At 43.5% G+C, this 25,027-nt stretch overlaps 2 protein-coding genes across 2 annotated transcripts in view; one reads left to right on the top strand and one right to left on the bottom strand.

Moving 5' to 3' along the window:
• NMNAT2 (nicotinamide nucleotide adenylyltransferase 2) overlaps positions 1-11,027 on the top strand; it is a 65,872-nt gene extending 54,845 nt beyond the window's left edge. The window contains exons 9-11 of the mRNA XM_081012308.1: positions 427-528; positions 1,017-1,084; positions 8,688-11,027. Coding sequence (XP_080868434.1) covers positions 427-528; positions 1,017-1,084; positions 8,688-8,790 — 273 coding nt within the window. The 3' untranslated portion in view covers positions 8,791-11,027. The remainder of the gene's footprint in view (positions 1-426; positions 529-1,016; positions 1,085-8,687) is intronic.
• A 1,955-nt stretch (positions 11,028-12,982) lies between these two features.
• The window catches only part of LAMC2 (laminin subunit gamma 2), a 44,200-nt gene continuing 32,155 nt past the window's right edge, over positions 12,983-25,027 (bottom strand). Inside the window, exons 17-23 of the mRNA XM_081012061.1 lie at positions 24,205-24,349; positions 23,757-23,906; positions 23,397-23,511; positions 19,464-19,663; positions 18,047-18,205; positions 17,844-17,943; positions 12,983-14,631 (exon numbers count right to left, since the gene is read on the bottom strand). Of these exons, the coding sequence (XP_080868187.1) occupies positions 14,381-14,631; positions 17,844-17,943; positions 18,047-18,205; positions 19,464-19,663; positions 23,397-23,511; positions 23,757-23,906; positions 24,205-24,349 (1,120 nt within the window). The 3' untranslated portion in view covers positions 12,983-14,380. The remainder of the gene's footprint in view (positions 14,632-17,843; positions 17,944-18,046; positions 18,206-19,463; positions 19,664-23,396; positions 23,512-23,756; positions 23,907-24,204; positions 24,350-25,027) is intronic.

Below are 25,027 nucleotides of genomic sequence, written 5' to 3'. Positions count from 1 at the left end.
TTCTGAGTGCTGCCTTTGGTATATAAAAGCCAGGATTTTTCACACTGACATCTCACACGCCCCTGGCAAGGGATGGGTGGAGGTTATGCTGATTAATTTCATTTATGAATCACTTCCTATGAAGCATCCCAAAGTGATTTCAAAATACAATGAAAACACATTTAAAACAGTTGCATATATAAAAGCAATTTCAAATCCAGTACAGATACTGACTGGGATAAAAAAACAACAACAAATTAGAAGGCTTGTTGAAAGAGGGAAGTCTTCCACAAGTGCTGAAAATGCAATAGAGATGGTGCTTGTCTCTAGTTGCAAATCAGGAACCCAAGAGATTATCCAAGTTTTCAGGAATATAAACATGATTCCCCACCCCCACCCCACACTCACTCCACAGTTGTAATGCATGTTCCTTTGGCTTCACAACAGATGGAGGTGATAGTTGGGGACTTTGGCATTGTTGTTGTGCCACGAGATGGAACTGACACAGACCGGATCATGAACCACTCCTCAATACTCCGGAAGTACAAAGTAAGTCCTTTTGCAAAAATGCATTGATAAATCAATGTTTTTCAAGGAGTTCATAATACCTCTCCTGGAGTATTCATTTTTTACTTGCCTTCAATGACTGAAGCCTGCTTGCCTTTCTGTTTCATCTGGGACATCTCTTGAGTCTGATTAAGCGTGTGAGCTCCCTTCAGCTATGCCAATTCCTGGAAGCACCTCTACTTTTAACAATCAAGTGTGAGAATTGCCTGTCCTGAGTTAGCCCAGCAAGAAGAACTAAAGTGAACTTGCTAAGGATACCGTTTAACTTTTGTCTCCTGCCTCAGCGCAATTTGCTTCTTAATTAAAATTGTCTTTATTTAAAATAATTTCTACTGTGAGGATGCCAAAATGGAAAAGGTCTTGCCTTCGTGCTCACCTCAGACAGAGATGAACATTTTAGGGCAGAGCATCACCTGATCATCTTGTGGGAAAGGGCTCCTGTCAATGTTCTTTCTATGGTTCCTCCACAGAACAATATCCTGGTTGTGAAAGATGATGTGAACCACCCCATGGCCATTGTCAGTTCAACCAAGAGCAGGTGCGTCAAGAAAGGGACTGTGGGTGGGGGAAGGGCAAAAATGTTGGTTAGACTGTTGGGAGCCTTTTGGTTTCTGCCGACAAATATTTCTGCAGGTGTTTGATTGCAGAGCCAACAATGTTTACTAGCAGTTCAGAAAATGGTGGCAAAGGATTGGTTTTCCCTCTTCCTCGCCTCCTCCATTCCTCAACAGGGACTGCAGTCTTTGATGTAAAGTACCCCATTGACCATTACTGTTCCTGAGCAGTCCATTCCTCCTCTTTCTCGGCTGCTATGTCAGTTGCTAACATGACAATCCATATTACACAGAGAGAGGTCAGTGTGAAGGTTTACCAGGGTTATGTAGTTAAGGTAATCAGAAAATAGAATCTAGACCACATGAGATAAAGATATAACTCAATTATATTAATTACAAGGGCAATACAAATGATCCAAGACTACCACACAATTCACAACAAATGCCTGCAAGACTTCAAAGGTAAAAAAGGTAAAGGACCCATGGTTAAGTCCAGTCAAAGGCGACTATGGGGTTGAGGCTCGTCTCGCTTTTGTGCTGTCCAAAGTGCCCAGCTGTGGGGTTGTTGTGGAGTTGTTTGAGTACCTTCCCCCGTAGGGTCTCCCCCGGTACATACAGCGCCCCCTTATAGTACAACACCCCTTCCTTCTCCTCAAACCCTCCTTGGGTTTCTCTTCCGTCTTGGAGTTCCCGGATTTTAGTTTGTGCGAACACGTCGTTTCTAGTAAGTCCAGCCAGTTCGCGTTGCCCCACCAAGGTTCCCCCACACACCCATCGGTCCTCGGGGATCACGTGTCGTATCTCCGGTGGCCCCTCTCCTTCCAAGTACTCCGGGTTCCTGCTCCTTTACCATCTCCTCCTCACCCCCTGCAGCTCCCACCATCCCTTGCCAGGCCTTTCTTTGTCCTGGCCGCTGGCAGAGAAAACACTTCTTGGTGGTTTTCCCATCCTTTCCCTCCCTCTTGCGACCTTCACTGGAGTTTGAAATCTCCCCCGCGCGCGCCCCATCTATTTCCATTGGCTCCGCCGGCGGGGAAGGCTGCCTTGGTATTTCAGGAATGCGGTAGTCATGGTAACGTTGCTCTCTCCCTTCCCGCTTCTCCTGGGCCCGCGCTTCCTGCCTTACACCAATCGCAAGCACAGCCTTGGTCAGCTGATCCATCGACTGCGGGCGGGGTGCGCGGGAAAGTTCGTCTTTCACCGTTGGGGACAACCCCTCCTCGAACAGCATTGGAATGGGTTCAGAGTCCAAATCCCACCCGAGCCGGTGGACTAACATGGCAAAGCGTGACCAGTAGTCTCTAACTGACTGGTTCCCCTGTTTGCAGCCCATCAGTTCCCGCCGAGTCACACTTTGCTGTACATCACTGGAATACATCGCATCCATCGCCTGGAAGAATTTCCTCAGGTCTTTCAAAGCGGCATTCTGCGTTGCCATTAGGGGCCTGATCCATTCTCTGGCCCCATCCTGCAGATGTCCGACAATATAGGCAACCCTCTCCGCATCGTCTGCAAAATCATTCTGTTGCAGTTCCAAAGCGTACTCTATTTCCGTTCGGAACGCACTGTAGTCCTGGGGTTTCCCTCCAAACTTGTGTACCAGTCCCGGTACCTTCCTTGCTACGGGGGTGGGTCTGACCTGAGCATCCTGAGACCGCCTTTCGTCCAGCTGCGCCATCAGCAGAGCCACATGCTGTTCCAAATCTCAGTTCCTCTCCACCAGATTTTGCCCTCCAGCTGCTCCCTCCGTGGCGCCAGCTTCTCCGGTTTTGCTCATGATGCTGCCTGCCTGTCGCTGTGCACAAGTGACGTCAGGGACTGACGGATTGCTGTAATGAGTATGGGTTGCTCGTGCGTAAGTTGCCGCCTCTCCTGGCTTTGTTGCCTTGCTAAACCTTTCAGTCTGGGCAGCCCTTCACTTCGTGGCTGCCTCAGTCGCTAGCAGAATCCGTCAGTGGGCGTTTCTTAAATCTTTTCCAACATAAAAGTTGTTTGACACCCAGTCTCCTCCTACTCTCTCTGCGCGGAAGTCTTCTGCGCAGGGTGGGCGTGGGTAGCGGGGGACCAGTGCTCTCCCCGCTGGTGTCCGGTGAAGAGTCCTGGAGCCCTCTCGCCGATTCCCCCATCAGCCCCCCTTTATCCCTGGTGTTGCGCTGATTTGCTTCCCCATCTGCGGAGCTGCCTCTCTCCCTGCTGGGCCCTTCTCCAGCATCATTTGAGAGCCTTCCCTCCGCCTCTAGCTCCGATGTCAGTTCCCTGACAGTTGTCAAAGGCTTTCTCCGCATCCACAAATATCAAAACTGCTTTAGTATTGATCTTCACTTGTAATTTTTCTAGGATATTAATTATATTCCTCGTATTATCAGAGAAGTGTCTGCCCGGGAGAAAGCCCGCTTGATCTTTATGAATTACTTCTGTTAGCACCTTTTTTAATCTTTTAGCCAAAATGTCTGCAAAGATTTTATAATCCACATTAAGCAATGATATGGGGCGGTAGTTCTTAAGCTGCGTCTTTTCAGTCTCTGTTTTCAGTATAAGTGTGATGTACGCTTCCTTCCACGACTCTGGTGCCCTTTTCCCTTCCAGTATTTCATTATAGACTTCCTTTAAAGGTTGTATTAACCATTCTTTCAAAGATCTATAATATCTAGAAGTCAGTCCATCCGGTCCTGGAGATTTACCCAACTGCATATTCTGAATGGCCCCTTCTACTTCCTGTTCTGTTATTTTGTAATTCAACATTAATTTATTTTCTAGGGAAATTTTTTGTAGTCCATTGATTTTCAGAAATTTTTCAATGTCCATTTCTTTTTGCTTCTCCTGTGTATAAAGTTGTTTAAAATACCTCTGGAAGCGCTTTCTTATTTCCACTGGGTTCTGCACATTCTTTCCTTCCACTTCCAAGTTCGTAATGGTATTAAGTTTTTGTCTTTTTTTCATTTGCCAAGCCAACAATTTTCCACACTTATTCTCTTCTTAATTACATTCTGTTGTATCAGAAATCCTCTCATAACAGCTTTACTTGCATCCCAGATTACTCTTTTTTCCACAGTGGTATTCATATTTATCTCAAAATAGTCTCTCAAAAAATTTTGGGCCTTCTTAATAAATTCTTCATTCCTAAACAAAGAGTCATTCATCCTCCATCTAACGGAACCAATTGGCATCAATTTCCTTTCCATCTTCACGGCATTGTGGTCAGAGCAGGTTTTGGGACAAATTTCAGTTTTTCTAATCTTCGGGGCCAGTCCTCTAGTTACCCAAATTTGGTCAATTCTTGTCCATGTCATTTTAGCCTCGGAGAAGAAAGTTCCCTCGCTTCCCAAAGGGTTCCTCGTTCTCCAAATATCAATTAAGTCCATATTTGCAGTCATGTCAAAAAAAGTTTTTGGTAGTCTTCCATCCTTGGTAACTGTCTGTCTTTGTGCCTTATCCATGTTTGTAGACACTACGCCATTCATATCTCCCATCAAAATCATATTATAGTCCATATAGTCCATCAGGGTCTCATGTAGTTTTTTAAAAAATTCCGATTTTCCTTCATTTGGTGCATAAATGCCTATTATCAGAAATTTTTCTCCTTGCGTTTGAATTTCAATTGCTACAAATCTTCCATGGTCATCTTTAAATATAAATTTTGGTGCTAAACTCTCCTTTGCGTAGAGAACCACTCCTCTTTTTTTAACTTTATCTGATGAGATAAATTCTTGGCCTAATCTTTTATTGCTCAATAACTTCCTATGTAACCGTGTCACATGTGTTTCTTGTAAGCAAATCAAGTCCAAATGCTCTTTTTTCAACAAATGAAATACTCTCCGCCTTTTTTCCGGGCTGTTAAGTCCATTAACATTCCAAGTCAAGACCTGCAGTGCCATCGTGTGATTACTTTTGTGCCCCCCCAACTGCCCCCAAAGCTTGCTCCTCTTCTGTTGGTGACGATGTTGGCACGTTCACTGCGGGGTCCAATCCAAAAGATAATGTTGATATGTCCAACGTTGCCCTATTTGGTGATGTTCTCTCCAATGCTCTTTGCTCCAGCCCTCTGTCTGATGATCCTCTGTCCAGTGTTGTTGGCTCTTTTCCAATTCCCTTCTGTAGATCTTCTTCGTGATTATACAGGAACTTTATTTTCTCTTCTACTGATCTTATTTTTATTTTCCTTCCTTTAAAACTAAAGGATAGGCCTTGAGGGAATTCCCACCTAAAGTTAATTTTGTTCCTTCTCAGCAAAGCAACTAGATCTCCAAAGTTAAACCTGAGGTCCAGAAGGTGTTTTGGAATATCTTTGAATATTTCCACTCTTGACTGATGTATTACCAAGGTTTTCTCGTAGTGCCAGCCCAGAATTTTGTCCCTCTCTTCTTTAGATCGGAGGGTAATCAAACAGTCTCTTATTCTATTCTTCTCCTTCTTCCCTCCTCTTCCGAGTCTAAAGGCCCTCACGATTTTAAACTCCTCTGTTCCCAGATCCAAGTCCCAGTGGACTGTAAATTCCTTTGTAAGATAATCTACCAGAGAGTCTTTTTCTAGTTCAGGTACAGCTCTAATCCTCAGGTTTGTCTGTTTCTCCCTAAGCTCAATCATAGAAAGGGCCAACTTATGATCCTCAAGTTGCTTCTGCAAGTCTGGAACTCTCTCTGTCTCCAGTTGGGTTACCTTCGCTTCCACAGTAACCACCTTTTCCTTAACTTCCTCTACAATCTGTCGGGTTGAATTAGACTCCTTGACCAATTTCTCAATAGCTTCTGTATTGGAATTAACTTTTTGTCCCAAACTATTTATGCTTTGTGTATTTTTATCCAATTTTTTATTCATTTGTTCCAATGAGTTATTAATTTTGCTCAGAGCAAGTGCCAGAGCTTCTTCTGAAATCATTCCTTTTGGTTTGGAGTGCACTAATGCAGCTGCAGATGAGACAGGGGGGCCAGATGTAGAGGCTCTTCGAAAAGACTTCCCAGACCTTGTTATTGGGGGGTCTATTTTTCCTTTCCCATCTGCCATAACATTTAGGCCCTTCAAGGTCAAATACAGTCCCAGAGTCTTATCTTTAAAGTTGGAAAATTCCACTTCTTGTAGCAATTTCACAGTCCTCCTCTAGAGGGAAATTGTTATTGTTTATATTATGTTAGTCCAAAGTATCCCTTTTTTAAAAAAAATTCAATTGCACCAATATATTTAGTATCAAATCTCAACTTTTAACTCAAGAGAAGGTAATTGAAACTTTTGAGCCAGTAAAAGATAGTAGAAGATAGTTAAAACAATGTATCCCTCTAGTTTCACTATTTCACTGACAGTCAAATAAGCAATCTGTTCACAGTCTATGCGGAGCTCCGAAGTACAGCAAATTTAATGGCTGCCGTTCCCAGGTTCCGATGGAAATTTAGCCTCTCCCTCTCTTTTTTTTTTTGCAGGCAAATAACGTCCAAAAATCTCTCCCCCCTTTTCCCCTGCTTCCAAGGGGGGGTTCACTATTTTGTGCTGGAAATTTAGGTGTTTAGAATAGACTTTCCAGGCTTTAACTTAAGTCTTTTTGCTTCTGACTATTTACAAAAAGAGGAAGGTGGACTTCCTGTTTTAAGCCTTCCCCCGTTCGTTGTCAAATTCCGTTTTTTAAACTCCAATTCTTCACTTTTACTCACGAGTAGTTACTTTTAAATCCAATTGTCCACAGGAAAAAGTCAGCGCTCTCCGGCAACGGCTGTGCGGCTTCACTCTGTGAAAGTAGCAGTCCGTTCGCAGCACCGCGCCACTCACCCCACTTCGCTCCGGAGCCCCGGAATGGGATTCCCTGCGAGTAGGGGAGGCGCTCTTGGTGCCCTGCCGAATCCCACGTTCCCAGGCTTCCTCCACCTGCGATTTCTAAAGGTCCCCACCTTCGCCGCGGCGGGTAGACCCAGTTTCCACAGAGCGGGTTCCTCCGGTCAGAGGAACACCGCCATTAGCCGATGGCGCTAACCCGGAAGTCCCGGGTTATTCTTTTGAACTGCTAGGCTGGCAGGAGCTGGGACAGAGCAATGGGAGCTCACCCTGTAGCGGGAATTCAAACCGCCGACCTTCTGATCAGCAAGTCCAAGAAGCTCAGTGGTTTAGACCACAGTGCCGCAAGACTTCAACTACAACAGGGGACATAATTATCAGTCAACAATGGCTTTCTGCACCTGAGCTTTATACTTTCTTTAAAAGGGGATGACCAATCCTGTAATCTTCAGATGGAAGTGAGTCTTGGACCTTTTCCAGTCAGTCCAAGTCAAAGCTTTCACAGTGGAACACCAATGGAAAACCATCTTTCCATCTGATGTCCAGGGAGTTCTTCAAAGCAATGGACAGATCTGGAGCTAATTGTGCTGGATTGTTGTCTCTCACATTAGTGACCTCGTGGTACCCTTGCATTATTTCTTTAGATATATGCTATATGCTATCAAATGTATTTGTAAGCATCTGGGTGAAAAGAGTAAAGATATGGAACAAAGTAACAATCTTTAACTTATTTCTTTTGCACACTTCACCATACAACTTGAATACTCCCTATCCCACATTGTATTCTTGAATTTTACCTCATGTATATAGGACTTCATTTTAAGATTTCACCCAGATAATGACAACTCTCTCTTAGTTTAGCTCAAATTCTGACTTGCTGACATGTGATCAAGACATGACCTGCATGTCCCATATTTTGTTAGCTGCAATGGTGTATGAAGCTTCACACAGATTCAGAGCAAATCATGACAGACCAGTTTGACCAGGCTTATATAACCCTGAGATTGTGATTCTTTAACCTGAGATTTTTTAACCTTCTTCACTTTGCTCTTCTTACAATCCTATCCTCACCCCCTCTCTAGCTTGCTGCAAACCCACAGGAGCTCTGTTTGCTCCAGCAGGCAAAGCAGGAGAGTGGGTGACACTATCCGGGTAGGAGAGGCTGTGGAGCCATGAAGAGAAAAGTCATGCTCTTCAGTTTGCAACCTTAACTGCCCTAGAATATGCAGCCAAACCAATTAGCAGATTAAAGAATTGAAAGTTCTGTTGAGAAATCCAGCATGGTAATTTTTGCAGAACTCTACAGCCCTTTCAATGGCACGGGCAAATGAAATAATTTGTCAGAACTCTAGTGGTAGAATATTATCTGACTTTTCCTTGTTTATTTCCATGAGTGTCAAAGAAATCTTAGCAGACCGTTTTTTAAACTGTTCTGAGACTTAAGATTGCATAGTGTTGGACTGCGTGTTCGAATGCAGTTTCACCTTGGAACTGTTTGTATAGACCAGCTCTTATTTGTGTAAAGAAAAGAAAATGGGCCTTGAAAACTCCCCTTTCCTTTTCTGTTCAGTGGAAGACATCTGTCTGGGGTTAGTTCAAGAGACACCTTGGATATCATAAGCAGGGTGGCTGAGATAAGGGGACAGATCTGCTTTCTCTCCTACCTACCACTCCTCCAGTCCCATTCCCCACATTAGTGGTCCCACCGGCAAAGTCTGCAAGCCCCCAGCCTCAGGAACTATGCTCCATCCTACCAAATAGGCAGGTTAGCCTGTGCAGCTGTCCATCTTCTGAACTGACCGCCTCCCTCTGCTTCTGTTTCTCCCACAGACTGGCTCTTCAGCATGGTGATGGTCATGTGGTGGATTACTTGTGTCAGCCAGTCATTGATTACATCCTCAAGAGTCAGCTGTACCTGAATGCCTCTGGCTAAAGCTGCCTCGGAGTTGCACCATGGCAGCCCTATTACTCCACTCTCCTATGGTTGCTCATCACAATTCTCTCTTTCTCACTCTCTCATTTCTTTCTCATTGCCTCTTGTGTGCATCTGCCTGTTTCACTCTGATGTCCCACCACCACTACCAAATGCCGGGAAGTGCTGCATACAACAACCAGCCGAGTGCACACTCCATCGAGTAATCTTCCCCCTTCTAGTTAGGAGAGAAAGTGGAGGAGAGGATCAGATGCCACGTGCCTCAGGGGGACAGCTTTGGTGTCTACCTTCCCAGCATGCATTAGTAGGGGATGGAACATTGCATACCTTTCTAGCACACCTTGGAAGCCAGGAAGGTATTTTCATAATACATCAGCTAAATAAATTTCAGTGGGCCTTTTTATTTTTAATGCAGGGTTTTTTTCCTCTCCCTCTATTTTTGGCTTTCTAAAAAATTGCTGTGATCCATTCAAATTAGAATGTGGTTGGCAGAAGGAGATTCTGACCCACTTGGTACAAAGCCCAGACTTTTTAGGTCAAGCATGGAAGATTTAGCTTGAAGAAGAAAAGAAACTGCCCAAATTCTGGATTGTGTTATCTGAAGGAGGGGAATTGCTGGGGAAAGGATGAAAGAATGGCAGGGAGGCAGAATTTCCCTTTGTAAATAGATGCTTGTTTCTAAGGGCAGGGGATTTAAATGGGTTTCCTGTTGTGCTTTAATCCCTTTTTAAAAAGGAGCACTCCCTAGAGTAGAGTAGCGACACAGAGCACACCTGCCTGGGATGCTGCAAGTAAGTAACCCACCTTGCTTGCTCATGGAATGCCTTCAATCATTTGTCCTAGATTGGCTGTGTCCTCTTGGTTTAAAGTGTTTAATTTTCTGCAGAAACTCATTTGGCTTTTCATCACTTGTGGTGTCCACTGCACCCTTGCTAGTGTGATTAGTTCAGGCTCGTTCATTCGCAGCTGTTTCCCTCTGTCAACATGCCTGCCTCTTTCAGCCTTGTGGGGCAGCTGCAGTTAGTTCCACACTCACTCAGGCAATGCCCTCCCCTCAAGGAAATGCCAGCAGCTGCACTCCATTTAGTTCTCAAAACAGGTAGCCAGTTGTTATTGTTTTATAGCTAGCGAGAGGAATTGTATTATAGCTAGTGAGAGGAATCAGTGAATGTCTGTCAGAGAGGAAGAAATAATGTATCACAACAAAACCATGAGTTGCGCTTCCTCACTTGGCCCCACTAAACAGAGTTAGAGGATAGAGAAATGTGTCAAATGCCTGAGGGGTTGTGTGTATTTGCTTGATCTGGGGAAGTATTCGCCTGTGTGATCCTCCATCAGCGACTCTAGAGTGGTATAGCCTCAGCAAGGCTGTTCCATGTGAGATTTCTACAAGCGTAGATCAGCTATTCTTGGCTGGACTTCATTCTGAGCTCTTGCTTGGCTACATGTTTCTCACTGGACTTAGAGGTGACCATCTGCACTGAATACAGGGTGTGTCTCTGGAAAAATCAGTATTTAGAATCTCTGGCTGCTTCCACGTTGGTGTCTTGAGTGCTACTGCAAACTACAACCAGAATTGTAATTGTCTTTCCACACTATTGGGGATATTTCGCTTTTCTTTTGTTTGTTCTGCTGTGTGACATAGCTGCTCTGGATGAGGAAGAAGGTCCAAATAACTGTGCAGTTATTTGAGAGGGGGGAAATCCAGTTGTTGTTGTTTTAAACAAAGAGTCATTTATTTAGTACTAAGCACTTACTTGTTTGAGTGTGATTGTCCATTATTACTAACAAAATGTCAAATAACCAAGTATTTAATGTTTCCTTTGTATTGAAAGTGTTGAATCAGGGGGGAAAGTCCTTGTGGTGATGAGTGGAAAGGTTTCTGTCTTCTTTTCCTTTAGTAATTTATTGTTAGAGTACTAAAACATTTTTTTAATTTAAGCAGTATTTTGCTACTATTTTAATATTATATATCCAGAAAAGCATTTTAGTGCTATTTTAAATATTGATGAAAAATACTGTCTGATTTATAAAATGGTGCCCACCACAAAGGTTATCATGAATGATAAACATGCTTGCTCAATATGTCACTGCCCGCATCAAAACCACATATCATTTTTTTAAAAAGAGGATAAGAATAGTGCTAAGGGCATCCATGTATGTGAGGCTTGCACAACCCTTTTCAAGAAGATAAAACTTTCTGCTATTAGAAAAAAAGATGAAGGAAACACAGAAAACAAAGAAGGGTTATAAATGGAAGATGTCATGTGGACTCGTAAAATGTGAGTGAATGGGGCATGGGGATTCCACCCTAAATACCTCCCTCATTTTCTGTTGCACGTTCTTAGGCAGCTGCTACCCCTAAAAGCATTTGGCAACCAGAGAGGATAGTGGCACACAGGATGAGATTTGTGTCGCAACCTGGCATTATAGGACCACACCCCAAAGCATTCACTACCCCTTAGACACTCACTGCTGTCACAGGCAGATGTACAGAAGAGACCGTCTCTTTGATGAGAATTTTTCTACTCACAGAAGGCTTAGAAATCCTACATGACTCTAGAGAAGTAGCTATTGCTGTCCTGTTCCGCGTTACCAACTACTATTTCCAAAGCACTCTCTCTTTCACATGCCTCCGTTTTGAGAGCAGCCACAACCTCTTGCTGGAACCCACGATACATCTCAATGCTAAGCTGCAGAGTGCAAAGCCAAGAACGTATCTGACAGTCTGTATATGTCTCTGTGTGTGAGAGAGTGAAAGGCAGAAATTGTGGCCTTCCAAAAAGTTTTGAAGGACACTTTTGTGGGGAGGATTAAAAAAATGAGGTTAGCAAAGAAAATAGAGGGATGAATTCTCCATACTCTGGAACAAAAGATGGGTTATTCGGCCACTTTCCTGTTTCATCCAGTTTAGGACAGCATGCCTTAGGAACATAGCATTGTGGTTCAGATGATGTATATAATGTCTTATTTGTCTTATCTTTGCCTTCATGTGCTCAGTTATGCTTATGGTTAGGGGGGAGGGGGAGAGAGAGCAGGGCGGAGCATAAATCTGGATGATGCTGATGGGATTGGTTTGGAAAGAGTTGGCAAAAGTGTCAGGCTTTGACCCACACATCAAAGGAGTGGGTTTTCATTGCAGGGTGGGGATTGGGGGGGAGAGGGAGGGAAGGTGACTGTTTTACATTACTTGCAATTTTAAACCGTAAAATTTGCTTTGTTTAAAAAAAAGTTTTAAAAGGAAAAAAAAAGATTTGAATATGCTAGAGTTAGGTCATTGTTGCTAAAATGGTCATGGCCAAAAACAAAACAAAATGTTTAAAAGGATGTAATAAAAAGAAAATTACACTAATGAAATTTGTGTTGACCTTCACTACTGTTTCCGTTTACTAGGTAAATTTCTGTGGTTTGCAGCATAGCAACTAGTTAATGGGACTTTATAGAATAGTTTGCTGGAAACAAGCACAGTTTAACAACCTTATTTTATTTTCACTTAGCAATTATATTAAAATAGAATTCTGCCGTTCTTGCTTCATTTGTTGTAGCAAAGGTTGATAGATGGCTGGTTATATGTTGTTAAAGTAGCATGCTGACACCATCTGCTGCTGCCTCTCCCAGTGACAAACAGGATTATTTGCAGCACAGAATCCCATGTGAAAGGTCTGGTGAACAGGGAAAGGCAGATTAGTCCTAATCCAGAGAAGTATCCAGTAAGACTTCCATGTGCACCTGGGTTTTTATTGTACTTTTATTTCTGTAGCACAAGAACTCTCCCATGTAGCATCAGAAGCTGATTTCAAACTCCGGTGGGAGAGCAGTTGCTAGAGCAGGGCCTTTGTGTGTAAAAAGCAAGAAGAGAAGCTTCAACCTCTTCTGGACTGAAAGTGAATCATGGTTGTCTGGCAACTACAAGGTACTGTCTTTCATCTGTTTTGTGGACTGAGCAAAGAAGCTGGCCAGGCTGATGCCAGGACTAATCACTAGGTAGCAATGGTAGAATGGTTGAGGGATGATCACAGAATCAAGGCATTGACCAGGATCCCTCAGTCGCTGGGGCATGCTGCAACTACCTTTATCCAAAGTTAAAGTCGATTTCGCCTCCACTAAAATGTTCACACTGTACGGGGGGGGGGGGGGAGAGGTTTCCAGAATGAGAAACACAATTAAGGAAATAAGCAGCCTTCTCAAACCATGGGGATTCATTATTTATTTTGCCCTTTTCACCCAACCACAACAGAATACTTGATATTTAGCACCATTATACACGTGTATGAAGTACTGTTTGAAGCAAGGGCATAGGTCATGTTTCTTTTTCCAACTACAGCCTTGAACGATAACGTAAAACAGAGTTATAAAATGGACACCAACAGAATTATCCAGAGGGATTTTGTCTGTCTCCCACAAGAAAGTCTCTCCCTCCTTTGACTGTGATGGTGATTCAAAACAAGAAGCTTAGGCTGCCATCTTAGACCCAGTTACCTGGGGGTAAGTTCTATTGCATTCAGTGGGACTTTCTTATGAGTATATATAGGCTTGCACTGCTAGGCAATTTTACTAAGCTATAACCTAAGGCCAGGTAAGTGGTTCTCACTATATAGCCACATGAGGTTAACCAAACACTCTTGAGCTTGTTGTAGATAATCTACCAGAGACACCCCCATTTTCATTGTAAAAAAAGGGAGGAGAAATGAAGCAAGAACATATTAAATCACCATTGCTGCCACAGGCTTCTACAAACCTATATTTATTTTCTACAAATAATTCTCAAGGCTTCCCCTGCCCCCCCACTCTGAGGGACTCTGGGAACTGTAGTTTGATTAGAGTATTGAGAATATGCTGTTTGATATCACTGATTTCCCAGAATTCCTGTGGTGAGGCAATGCTACTGAACCAGTTTTAGGCCTATGCAAGCTTTCAGTGACCCACACTTATCCAATCCTTGAGGTTAAGAAACATTAGATGCTAAGAAAGATTTTCAGAAGGAAAAGCAGCCTGCGAGATTCTAAGTGGGAGAGTGAGAGTTAAGAGTAATTCATGGTAATAAAAAGGTTTTAATGTAGCATAAGTTAATTTAGCTGGGTTTAACTTCCATCTTATTACATTAGATCAGGCTGGGAGAAAGGAAGGCTAGGATGGTGGACACATAGTAGGGAGTTCAGATTCAGCTGCTGGCTCCGAGCTTTGCACTGCAGCCACACACTAACCCAGGGCACATACCTTCTCCTAATATATTCAGCAATAATCATGTCTCTCAGCACACCAGTTTCTTTAAATTCAGCTGCTTTATCGTGCAGCCTGCAGGTTTCCCTCTTGCTTCCCAGGAGTGGGACAACTAGGATAAACTTTATATCTCCATGCTTGATGCACCAAAGTGGAACAGCTGCAACATAAACCAGAATGATGCACCTGCTCTTCCAGCCTGATGAACGGAACTTAAAAAAGATCTATTCAGCAGTCACATGTGGCTTTTTGAATCCTGAGAGGCTTGGATTTTTTGAAGCACTCAAAACCGTTTGCCTAACTCTGATGCTTTGTGTATCTGAGATCTGGCAGAGGACACGGAAGTCTTCTGTCCCAGCTTCCAAAGGCTTCAGGGTTTCTCAATGGGTGGTATGTTGTAGCAACTTGGGGGAAGACTATCGCGGATTTCCTCCAGGTTCTTGATATCATCAAGGATCTCAGTAATGCTCCATTCCAGTGTCTGAATCCGAAGTTTCTGACGCCTGGCTGTTTCCTCCAGTTGCGCCATCAGTTCTTTCAACTGGTTGTTTCTTGTTCTGACTTTACTTAGGTTCGTTTCAAGCATGATCACACCTTGCTCATCCACAAACTCAGGTTGGTCTATACGAGGAGGTAAAATAAAAGGAGAACTCAATAGCAAAACCTTCTGAGCAAGCATCCCTCAATCTAGTTGGTTGTTGAAGGAGCTGTCCCATAATCCACAAACCCAAGACTTTATAATAGTGTTGCCTAAACTTCTGATAGCCAAAGCCCACTTTTGTCTGAATTAAATTTAGAGGCAGGTTCACTCTACCTTCAAAACACTGACTTTTAGAGGCTGAAGGCAGCAGGTACCTTCTACACCTTCAGAGGACTCTGTGTGAGAAACTGTTCAGAGTATGACCCCTGGTTGGAAGAAGGCACATCCAGAGCAATGATTCCTGGAGGGATGCAATAGACAGTTTCCTCTGAAGGGAGGTGATCCAACCAACAGGTAATGCAGAGATGCTGTGTAAGTTTCCAGAGAATGACCGGGAAGTAGCCAATTTAGGGATCAGAGAAGCATTCACTTAATTCCAGCTTCATTCACAAATCCCAGTTTGACACAATCAGTTACAGTAATTAAGCCTATTGTCCATTGATAAAACTGCCACTGGAATGTTATTTATTCACTTATGGATCCCGGATTCTAGAAGAAGAAGATCATCAGCTTTATTTAATAGGTGCACATCGTGATTCAGAAGTGGTCAATAACCCTGGATTCTCTGCTACCCCTTGCTGAAAACTGACCCTAAATTAGAAGATCTTAGAAAGGCTTTCATTAAGGTAAGTTTCCAAACAATGTTCTCCATTGTATGTGGAACATTTTTAATGATACTAAGCAATCTGTGATTTTGCATTTGTGGATAGATTTTGAATTGTAGACCGTTATTTGTTTAATCAACAAAAACAGTCTTCTTGTAGTAAATAAATATGCAACCGTAGACAACAAACAATGTTGTCATCAAATTGCGAGAAATTCATAACCCATACTGTCTCTCTGTTTGCAGTTGCAGCCAAGAAAATCCAATCAAAGCTTCTCCAAAAGGCTTAAATTTATTGTGATGGCAATCGTGTAGTATGAGTGGTAAAATTTATGATAGGAATTTCCCTATCAGTCACCCAAGCTATTTATAAATCTAGTCCATGAGCTACCCTGTGATGTTTAATTCGGTAATTTTATGCTCATAAAATTTCTAACAGACTGCAATTTGTGATGACTAATGTTGTTTAAAAAACTTGATACAATCTTATTTATTTAGTGACATTTGCATTCCACTCTGCTCCTCACTTGCTGGCAACAGTGCATTAGCTTTACAGAAATATACAAGCTAAATGATGCTAAGCAACTTCTCCACAAGCACCTGCATTTTCCCCATAGGTAACTGGATGTCCCCTGTCCAAGTGCTGTGTGGCGCCTCTATGCAATTTGAGAACGTTATGACTCCACCTACTACATGTGCTTGCCCCACTTTACATCCACACAGCCTGGATGGGATATCTTAATTTGGCACACGTGCGCAGAGTCCAGTGCACACACTGCCAATGTTACATGGCAGTTCCTTCTGCAGACGTTGAGCTCTGCATACAATGCCCTTCAAAAGGCTCTGTGTGTGATACCTGGGTGTCAGACAGGACAGGTATGCATAACTCCTCCCATGCAAATTCATACTTACCTGAGGGGACTGTGTTAACTGCTATGTCACAGGTGTGTGATCATGGGTGTGATTCTTATAACTGAAATAAGCTAGGTCTGATTAAGGACTTTGCATGAACCAGCAGCCTCAAAAGAGTGCAATTTAGCACACAACAGTATTCAGTCCTGCAGCTTCATGAACTGGTCCTGGTGCATGTAATGTGTTAGAAATGAAAAGATCTTGGATCTGAAGTCCTAACATTGGTAACGAGTTAAAACCACAATATGCTTTGACACACCGCAAAATGCTGCACATGTTGAAGAGCAGCTGGTATGTGGAAAAATATTAGGCCACTCCTAGGGCACAGAAATATGTTCCCACAGCAAACGTATGTTTGCAATCCCACATTTGCCAAGATAATGTGAATGTGGAGAGGGTAGAGGATCAACAGGGATTCAGCACTCCAGTCTCCTGCTTCCCTATTCTCCCCACATACAGCCTGGCCTCTCGTTAGTGTTTCAAGACCACCACTGGGTTAGGGACTCTCTCATGATGTGTAGTTCACAGATCCCATGGTTTCATCATACAAGGGGAATAAAAAGCTATCAGTTAAATTTTATGTCTTTATTTGAACCCATAATGTTTTGTCCAGTTGTGTTTTAGACTTCTTCATCCTATGTAGCGGCCTCTAGATTTCTCTCTGCGACAGGGGGGGCATCTGTACAGGACCCGACACTACAGGGATTTTCATTGTGGGACAGTTGCATGTGGTGCCTCAATCTAGGCTCTCAGTGCCCAGCTAATCCTTAAGTACAGTGGTACCTTGGTTCTCGAACTTAATCTGTTCTGGCAAGTCCGTTCGACTCCCGAAACCATTTGAAAACCAAGGCTTCTGATTGGCTGCAGGAGTTTCCTGCACTCAAGCGGAAGCAGCATTGGATGTTCAGCTTCTGAAAAAGGTCCACAAACCGGAACACTTATTTCCAGGTTTGTGGCGTTTGGGAGCCAATTTGTTTGACAACTAAGCCATTCAAGAACCAAGGTACCACTATACTATATATTTCAATCAATCAATCTCATATGATTAAGCTATCAATAGAGTAAATATTTTTTAGTCAACTACCTTTCACCAATAAATTGATTATTTTTGTGTATCATCAGAACTTCAGCAGAGATATTGAAGAAAGTGTGACATAGCATATGAATGCCACCTTTATTTCTTTTTGATCCCTTCTCACTAGAACCAAAATGGCCTGCAAAAGTGAACAAGTCTGCCCTTAATGGTCTTTTTTAAAAAACAATAATTTTTATTTGATTTTACAAACCTAAAGTTATAACAATACCAAGTACATGTACACCTTTAGAGATTTATTTGAATCTCCAGACTTCCTAACATTCCCTCCATTGTTAACATTTTCAGCTGCATATTATTTCATGATCTATATTTTGAATCTCTCCATATTGTCCATAGTAATTGTTACACTGCAAGTGTTATTAAAATTCTGCTAATGTTTAAGCCTGCCCGTAATATTCAGCTGCACCAACAAACATTTGCTCCCACCTACTCTAACTGGTTCCTGCTTATTTCTTCCAACTCTACGATTCTGTGCTGGAATAATGTTTCCAGACTTAACAGGAAATAGAACTGCTTCTTACCCATCATGCGCAAAACATCATCCAAGGCACGGAGGACTTCTTGGACTGTGCTCCCAGCATCACTGGCATCCGCCCGGGCACCCTGTGACGCCTGACCAACCTGAAGAAGCCGCAACAATCAAACGCATTATTAGCCGGCTTTCCTCCCTCAGGAGGTTCCTTTAAAACCCCTTTTAATAAAAAGGCAAAAGCTGCACACTCACTTCCTGAGCTCTGGTTGTATCCATGCCAACCTCCAGCTCCTTCCTCTGTAACTCGCTCTCCACACGTCTAGCCTCATCCCGCAAAGAAATGATTCCTTTCTCCAGGACTAATACTCCATCTGCTGTCCTGTTTGCTTCCATGGCCAGCCTTCCTATCTCCTGCAAAACAAAGTCAGCCAACAGCACAATTATAAGGTCAGAATCAGTGGCAATGCAATGAAGACTAAGACAGGAGTTACGGGCAGGTGAAGGAAAAGCCTTGGTGGCTTGAGGTGCAGAAACAATGAGCAACTGCATTAGGTAGATGGTAAAAGACCACAGGTGTCTGTGTATACAACCAGTACTGGGGAATGAGGGGCATGTCATGTGTGATCACATTTCATTACATTCTGGTGCAGATGTAGCCATGTGGCTCCTTCCATCAGCTCCAGCTAGCTTGGTCAGGGATGATAGGATTGGCAGTCCAAAAACATATAGAAAGCACCACATTGGCTCACCCTGTTGTAGTCTGTGTAATGTTTATATTTTACTTCTCTGTAAATTGTATTGAGACGTATTGAGTAGTAGTAACAATAATAATGCTACAGAGTATCAGGGTCAAGCTCCTGCAAACCACCTCTAGCTGGGCTACAGCTAAGGAGAAGTCCTCTGTTCACAAGTCCTCTGCCAGCAACTGACTAGCTGGTCCCCATCATAGTAACCTACCTCACAGGGATGTTGTAAGAATTACTACATAACAGTGTACATGTAGCAATTTGAATTCTCCAAGTGCTGTGGAAATGCCATGGTGTACAGCTAGGGTTGCCATATTTCAAAAAGTTAAATCCAGACAGAAAAATTGTTGAGCTATTTTTATGGGAAATGGGCTACCATACGTCCAAATTTTCCCAGACATTTTTCCGATTTCCATAAGGACACTGCTGCTGACTGCAGTATTCCAGGTATGTCCGGGAGACTCTGGACATGTGGCAACCCTATGCACAGCATATCTCCCTGCATTTTAGTTTACGTAGTTTTGAATAACAATATGTTATCCAACCTAGCAGTTCGACAGCACGTCAAAGTGCAAGTAGATAAATAGGTACCGCTCCAGCGGGAAGGTAAATGGCGTTTCCATGCGCTGCTCTGGTTTGCCAGAGTCATGCTGGCCACATGACCCGGAAGCTGTACGCCAGCTCCCTCGGCCAGTAAAGCAAGATGAGCGCCGCAACCCCAGAGTCGGTCACGATTGGACCTAATGGTCAGGGGCCCCTTTACCTTTACCTTTTATCCAACCTGAGCTTCCAGCAAACGTTGGATACAAGTCTGAATGAACAATTCCGAACCAGGCTGCTGCCAGCCAGGTATCCTTGATCCCACCCCTATATCCTCACTGTAGTTCTCTGGCACTAACATACTTTCAGCCCCCCCCCCATACCTGGTCGATGTCCCCCACAATCTCCTTTGCTTCCCCAGCCATTCTCAGGGCTGCCTCTGCTTCTGTAGCTGCAGTGCCCAGGGCTGCTTCTGCGGTGCTTGTCTTTTCACTGGCTCTGGTGACCATGTTGCTGATGAACGGGAGCCTTTGCATGGCATCTTCAGCTTCTTTTCGCTTGTTCCCTACTTGAAGATCGAACCCTGCAAGCAGAAAGGGTGGGAGGGAACCCAACTGAATAAGGAGCCGTATTAGTGCAGAGAGGAGAAGTCTGGCCAAAAGTACTGAGCTGGGTACTGACCAGCTTCCAATAGTTTATGGTTAAAGTACCAGGCAGAGAATTAGGGAGCAAGAACAGGGCAAGGCAGAGAACATGGAGGCTTTTCAAGCAGAGGCCGGGCAGCCAACTCTGGGGGATGCTCTAGCTCTGAAATTCCTGCATCAAATTTGGGATTAGACTATGTGGCCAATGAGACCCTCTTCTTCTGTGATTTAGTGCAGGTGACCCTCTAATAGGGATGGGGCAAATTTGTCAATTTTAGTTTCTCATTTTTCCAATCTTAAACTCAGCTCTCCACATTTCCACAGCAATTTGCAAATCCTTGTGAACATTCACCAGCCTTTTAGGACAATTTCTCCTAATAAACTTTTTTTAGTATTTTTGAAAAGCATTTTTGTATGTTATTTTCACAAATATATGCACTTGAATCAACACTTTGCTTACTCATTTTTGCACACAGTGGTTGGTTGCAGAACTGCATTGCAAAATTCAAACAAGTGCAATTTTGGGGGAATTGCTGAGTTTCAGTCTGTGTACTGGTTTGAGAAGTAAGAATTAAGTGGCTTTTCATTAAAATGCAAACAAAATCAAATATCTCCCTCATCCCTACCCTGGAGTTTATTCATTATATTTACACCTTGCAAATGGCCCAAGGACCTTCAGGGCAGCTTACAAAAAATAAAAAAGACCCAAACAAAACCCATGAAGCCTCTGAAAAAATCTGCAATTAAATCTAAAATTAAAATCCAACTTCAACATTTAAGGGCAGCAAGCTGCAGCAGATTAAAAGTTTCCTTAAATCTGTTAACAATCAACAATCAGCCTCACATTTACTACTGAAATAAAACAGCTTTTCATGGGTGAAATTCAATGTTGCACTACGATGATTGTTCTGTCAATGCTTGCCATATGGAACAATTTCCTCTCTCCTCCCCCACCCTCCACAGTTCTGGGGGTTCTCTCAACCATCCAGAGTAGATTTGGGGAAGCCACATTATCTCAGGGAAGAAATTCCAAATCATGAATTTGAAAATGTGCAGGAACAGACAGCAAAAGAAGATCAGTGTGTCACATCTTTATATTGGAAGTCTCACCTTCATGGCCTCTAACCAAGTCAGTGGCAGACTTTGGGCTTTAAAACTTCAGTGGTGTCCTATGTGGTGCCAAAATCCGGCCCCTCTGCCGCTCACCTTCCATTGTTCGTCATTGTTGTGCTGCCCTCTTGGCAGCCTGGTCACACTCCCCTAAATCCGCTTCTGACCAAGTTCTCCTACCTATAGAACCTAGCTGCCCCTTGACTGCCTATACTTCGCTATCTGACACTACACCAGCCTTTTCCAAAAGAACCAAACTGCCAAAATGAAGGGGAAAAACCATTGGATTCTCTTTGTTTACACTATTTACATGCAAAACCGTTTTGATGCAAATTTCATCATCATCAATCTTTATTACGGTCCAGAGACCCAACAAATACAGTGGTGCCTCGCAAGACGAAATTAATCCGTTCCGCGAGAGTCTTCGTCTAGCGGTTTTTTCGTCTTGCGAAGCAACCCTATTAGCGGCTTAACAGATTAGCACTATTAGCGGTTTAGCGGCTATTAAAGGCTTAAAGGCTTAGCGGATTAGCTGCTAAAAGGCTATTAAAGGCTATTAAAGGCTTAGCAGATTAGATAAAGGGGGGGAAAAGCGAAAAAAAAATCTCTAGACTCGCAAGACATTTTCGTCTTGCGAAGCAAGCCCATAGGGAAATTCGTCCTGCGAAGCAACTCAAAAACGGAAAACCCTTTCGTCTAGCGGGTTTTCCGTCTTGCGAGGCATTCGTCTTGCGGGGCACCACTGTAATTACAAATCAATACACAATTCATACAGCCTACCTCCAGGTTAAACAAGCATTTTGTTTAGAATATAGGGCTCATTTATTCTTGCAACCACCGATAAAAACTTTGCCACTGCTAACGTTCTAGCATTTGTCCGGTCTTCCAGTAGGAACCTGACATAGTGAGCCTCTGATTTTCCTGGGAAAGGTACCAGCAAGGGTAGTATCAGTTCAGCCCTGGCCTGCTCATATTTTGCACAATGCAACAAAATATGTTTTATGGAATCGATGTCTTGAGCACATGAGCAAAGTCTGTCCTGGTAGGGAACTCCTCTCAACCTGCCATCCAACACTGCAGAGGGAAAGACATTTAGTCTGGCTTTGGTGAAAAGCCTTCGGTAGTTTGGTACTGTCAGGTTTTTAATGTATGATGTTAACTTAAAGACATGCCCATATTGTACTCCTACTGCCAGCAAACTACAGACTGCGTGTGATCGAGATCGCAAGTCACTGTGTGCATTATCCCATAATCTTTGCTTTAAAATCTTTTGGGCACCTTCATAACCCAGGTAATACAGTTGGGGGGGAGACAGACCAATAGAGGTGGCTTTTTTAGCCATGGTTTTCTGCCATTTGCTGACAAATTCCTCATTGGTCAGGTGTTGGTACAAACCCTTCCCTAGATTAAACACTGAAATCCTGAGCCAATGTTTTAGGGCAGCCCACCACGCTTTAGTTGAAATTGGGCATTCACCAGCTTCTAACAGAAGTACAGAGTTGGAGACGCAGTTAGGTACCTGCAGCAGAGATCGTAGAAATTTTGCCTGAAAGCCATCTAGCTTTGGCAGGTCCCCATTATGCCAGAAATTTGCTGCATACAGGAGTTGGGAAACGGGCTTTGCATTGAAAACCCTTAAGGCTGCTGGAACATATTTGCCGCCCTTTGTGAAGAAGAATCTGAGTATGGCTAGCTTTGTAATCTCCACCTTTTGAAGGGAGGTTTGCCAATGGTGCTTCCAAGATCCTGTATGATGGAATGTGAGCCCTAGATAACTGAAGTATTTTATCTGTTCAAGGTTATGGCCATCCAGCACCCATTTAGACCGGGAGAATCTTCTTTCGAAGACTAAAATTTTAGATTTTTCATAATTAATGGATAAACCATTTCCAGAACAGTAATCAGAAAATTTTCTCAACAGATAATTCACGTCTGGAACGTGAGATGATGGCCGTGTCATCAGCATATAACAACAAGGGGGTCCTTCTCATTCCTATTTTTGGAATGTGTCCATCTGGGTCCATTAAGTTCTCTTCTAGGTCATTTAAGAATAGACAAAACAATGTGGGGGCCAAAATACAACCCTGTCTCACCCCCCTAGTCATCTTGATGCTGTTCGATAGCTGTCCCTGTCGACCGCATCGGACCTGCAGTTTGGTTCCATTGTACAGGGCTTTTATGAGAAAGAGAAGTCGTTTGTCCTGCAAAATCAGACTTAATTTGGACCATAGCTGGGATCTGGGAACGGAGTCAAACGCTGATTTCAGATCCAAGAAGGCCACGAAGAGTTTACCCTGTAGAGGCCTGGTATACTTCTCGGCTAGGAAGGATAGCATTAGACAGTGGTCTGTTGTTGAATGGTTCTCACGAAAAGCTGCCTGGGCTTCAGATAGTATATTGTGTTCATTTAGAACACAATTTTATTTATGTTGAACTCTGGACATGGATGTCATTGCTTCTTCTGGCCTCCTCCTCAATGAACTCGCCACCCATTACTCAGAAAACCCGCCACCACAACACACCTGCAAATGGTCTAGACCCAGCAGTTGTCAAGCAACTCACCCTTGAGATTCTTCAAGATGCTGTCCACTTCATCAAATGTGGCATTGCCAGCACTCAGTGCCTGCTGAGCTTTACTCTTGGCAAGGTTGGCACGAGACAGCAGTTGGACAGACACCTGCAACAAGCCAACAAAATAAATAGCATGAAAATACAGCCCCACTCCCAGATCTATAAAAATGCCCTCTATTGGAGAATTCAAGGACACTAATTAAAAACTAGTTTGTTTCTATTCCTTAAGTGAAATAGACATGCCGTAAAAAACATGCCCATAACACTTGCCTAGAAACCCATAAATGGCTAGGAATGGATTAAAGATTTCAGGGATCCCAGAGCCCTTTACCCAATATGGATGTACTTTACCAGTCTGTCGTTCTGTCCTTTTTGCAAGAGCTCTTTGATCTCTTCCTCCCAACGCTCCGTGTTGCCTTGGAGCTGCTTGTATTCTGCAATGTACATTCCCGCTAAGCCAGTTAAAGAATCTACTTTCTTCCGGAGCTGACCGGCTTCCTCCTGAGAAAAGCATCACTTGGTTCAGAGCCCTTCACAGCTGTCACAAAAAGCGGCCTCTCTCCACCTCTAGCAAGACCGCCCATATCTAAGAAGTGCAAACAACTGTTGACGAAATAAGGGATGGGGAACTGGTGGCCCTTCCAGTGTTGTTAGCACTACAGCTGCCATCATCCCTGATCACTGGCCACACAGCCTGGGGCTGATGGGAGTTGGAGTCCAACATCTGAAGGGTCACATGTTGTTGAGAGAGAGAGAGAGAGAGCGCACACGCACACACACACACGCACACACCCCTCACCTGAAAGAAGCTTGTGTCGACCTTTGGTAAGCGAGCCAGAGAGTCAAGCACCATCTGACTACTCTGGTAGACCCTGCCAGCATCAGATGCAGCTTTGCCAGCATCAGCCTCCAGTTTGCTTGAGAGCAACTTTACCTCATCATATCTGAAATGGGAAGATAACTTTTGAGCCTAGGAGTGTGAAACTCCTTTTTTCCAAGGGGTATACCACATCACCAAGTTAATGTATGAATGCAGCCCAGGAAAGGGAAGTGATTCTGCTTTTGGGCTCTCCTATCTCCCATGATTATTTGTGGCCAAGACATCCAAGCATGTTGTGATTCTCATAAACCAGGACAGGCAATGACTGATTAACGTGTATCCAAAAGAGCTGTGAACATGCATGCGCCGAACCCGGAAGTGACCCCAAAATGTCACTCAATGCGTCACAAAAAGGACAGAATGGGGGCAGGGTGGAAGGGGGTGGGGTGCATTTATCTGCTCTCCTGACGCACATGGGGGCCAGGAGCCCGTCACTGACTGCCTTCTAATTCTGAGAGCCCCACTAGGCCAGAGGGGAACCTCCATGATCTCTTTTGCTGTTCAAAGGAGAGACTCTTGTGCAATGCAAGGTTAGTCCATTGTGAGATACTACTTGAGTCTTTTCTGCATCTGATAGTTTATTCTTCCTCATAATTCAGCACAAATCACTTGGTTCAAATCTCAACTCGGTCATGAATTCACAAAGTGGCCTCAAATGCCTCAGCTCCTTGCAAAGTTGTTGTAAAGAATTATCGAAAAATATGTCTGTGAGGAGCTTTGAATATTAAAAACACACTATATA

The sequence above is a fragment of the Podarcis pityusensis genome (genome assembly GCF_964106645.2).
Source record: "Podarcis pityusensis genome assembly, chromosome: 6".
Taxonomy (NCBI): Eukaryota; Metazoa; Chordata; class Lepidosauria; order Squamata; family Lacertidae; genus Podarcis; species Podarcis pityusensis.
The sequence above is the reverse complement of the archived record's forward strand: the minus strand, read 5'-3'. Positions and strand labels throughout refer to the sequence as shown.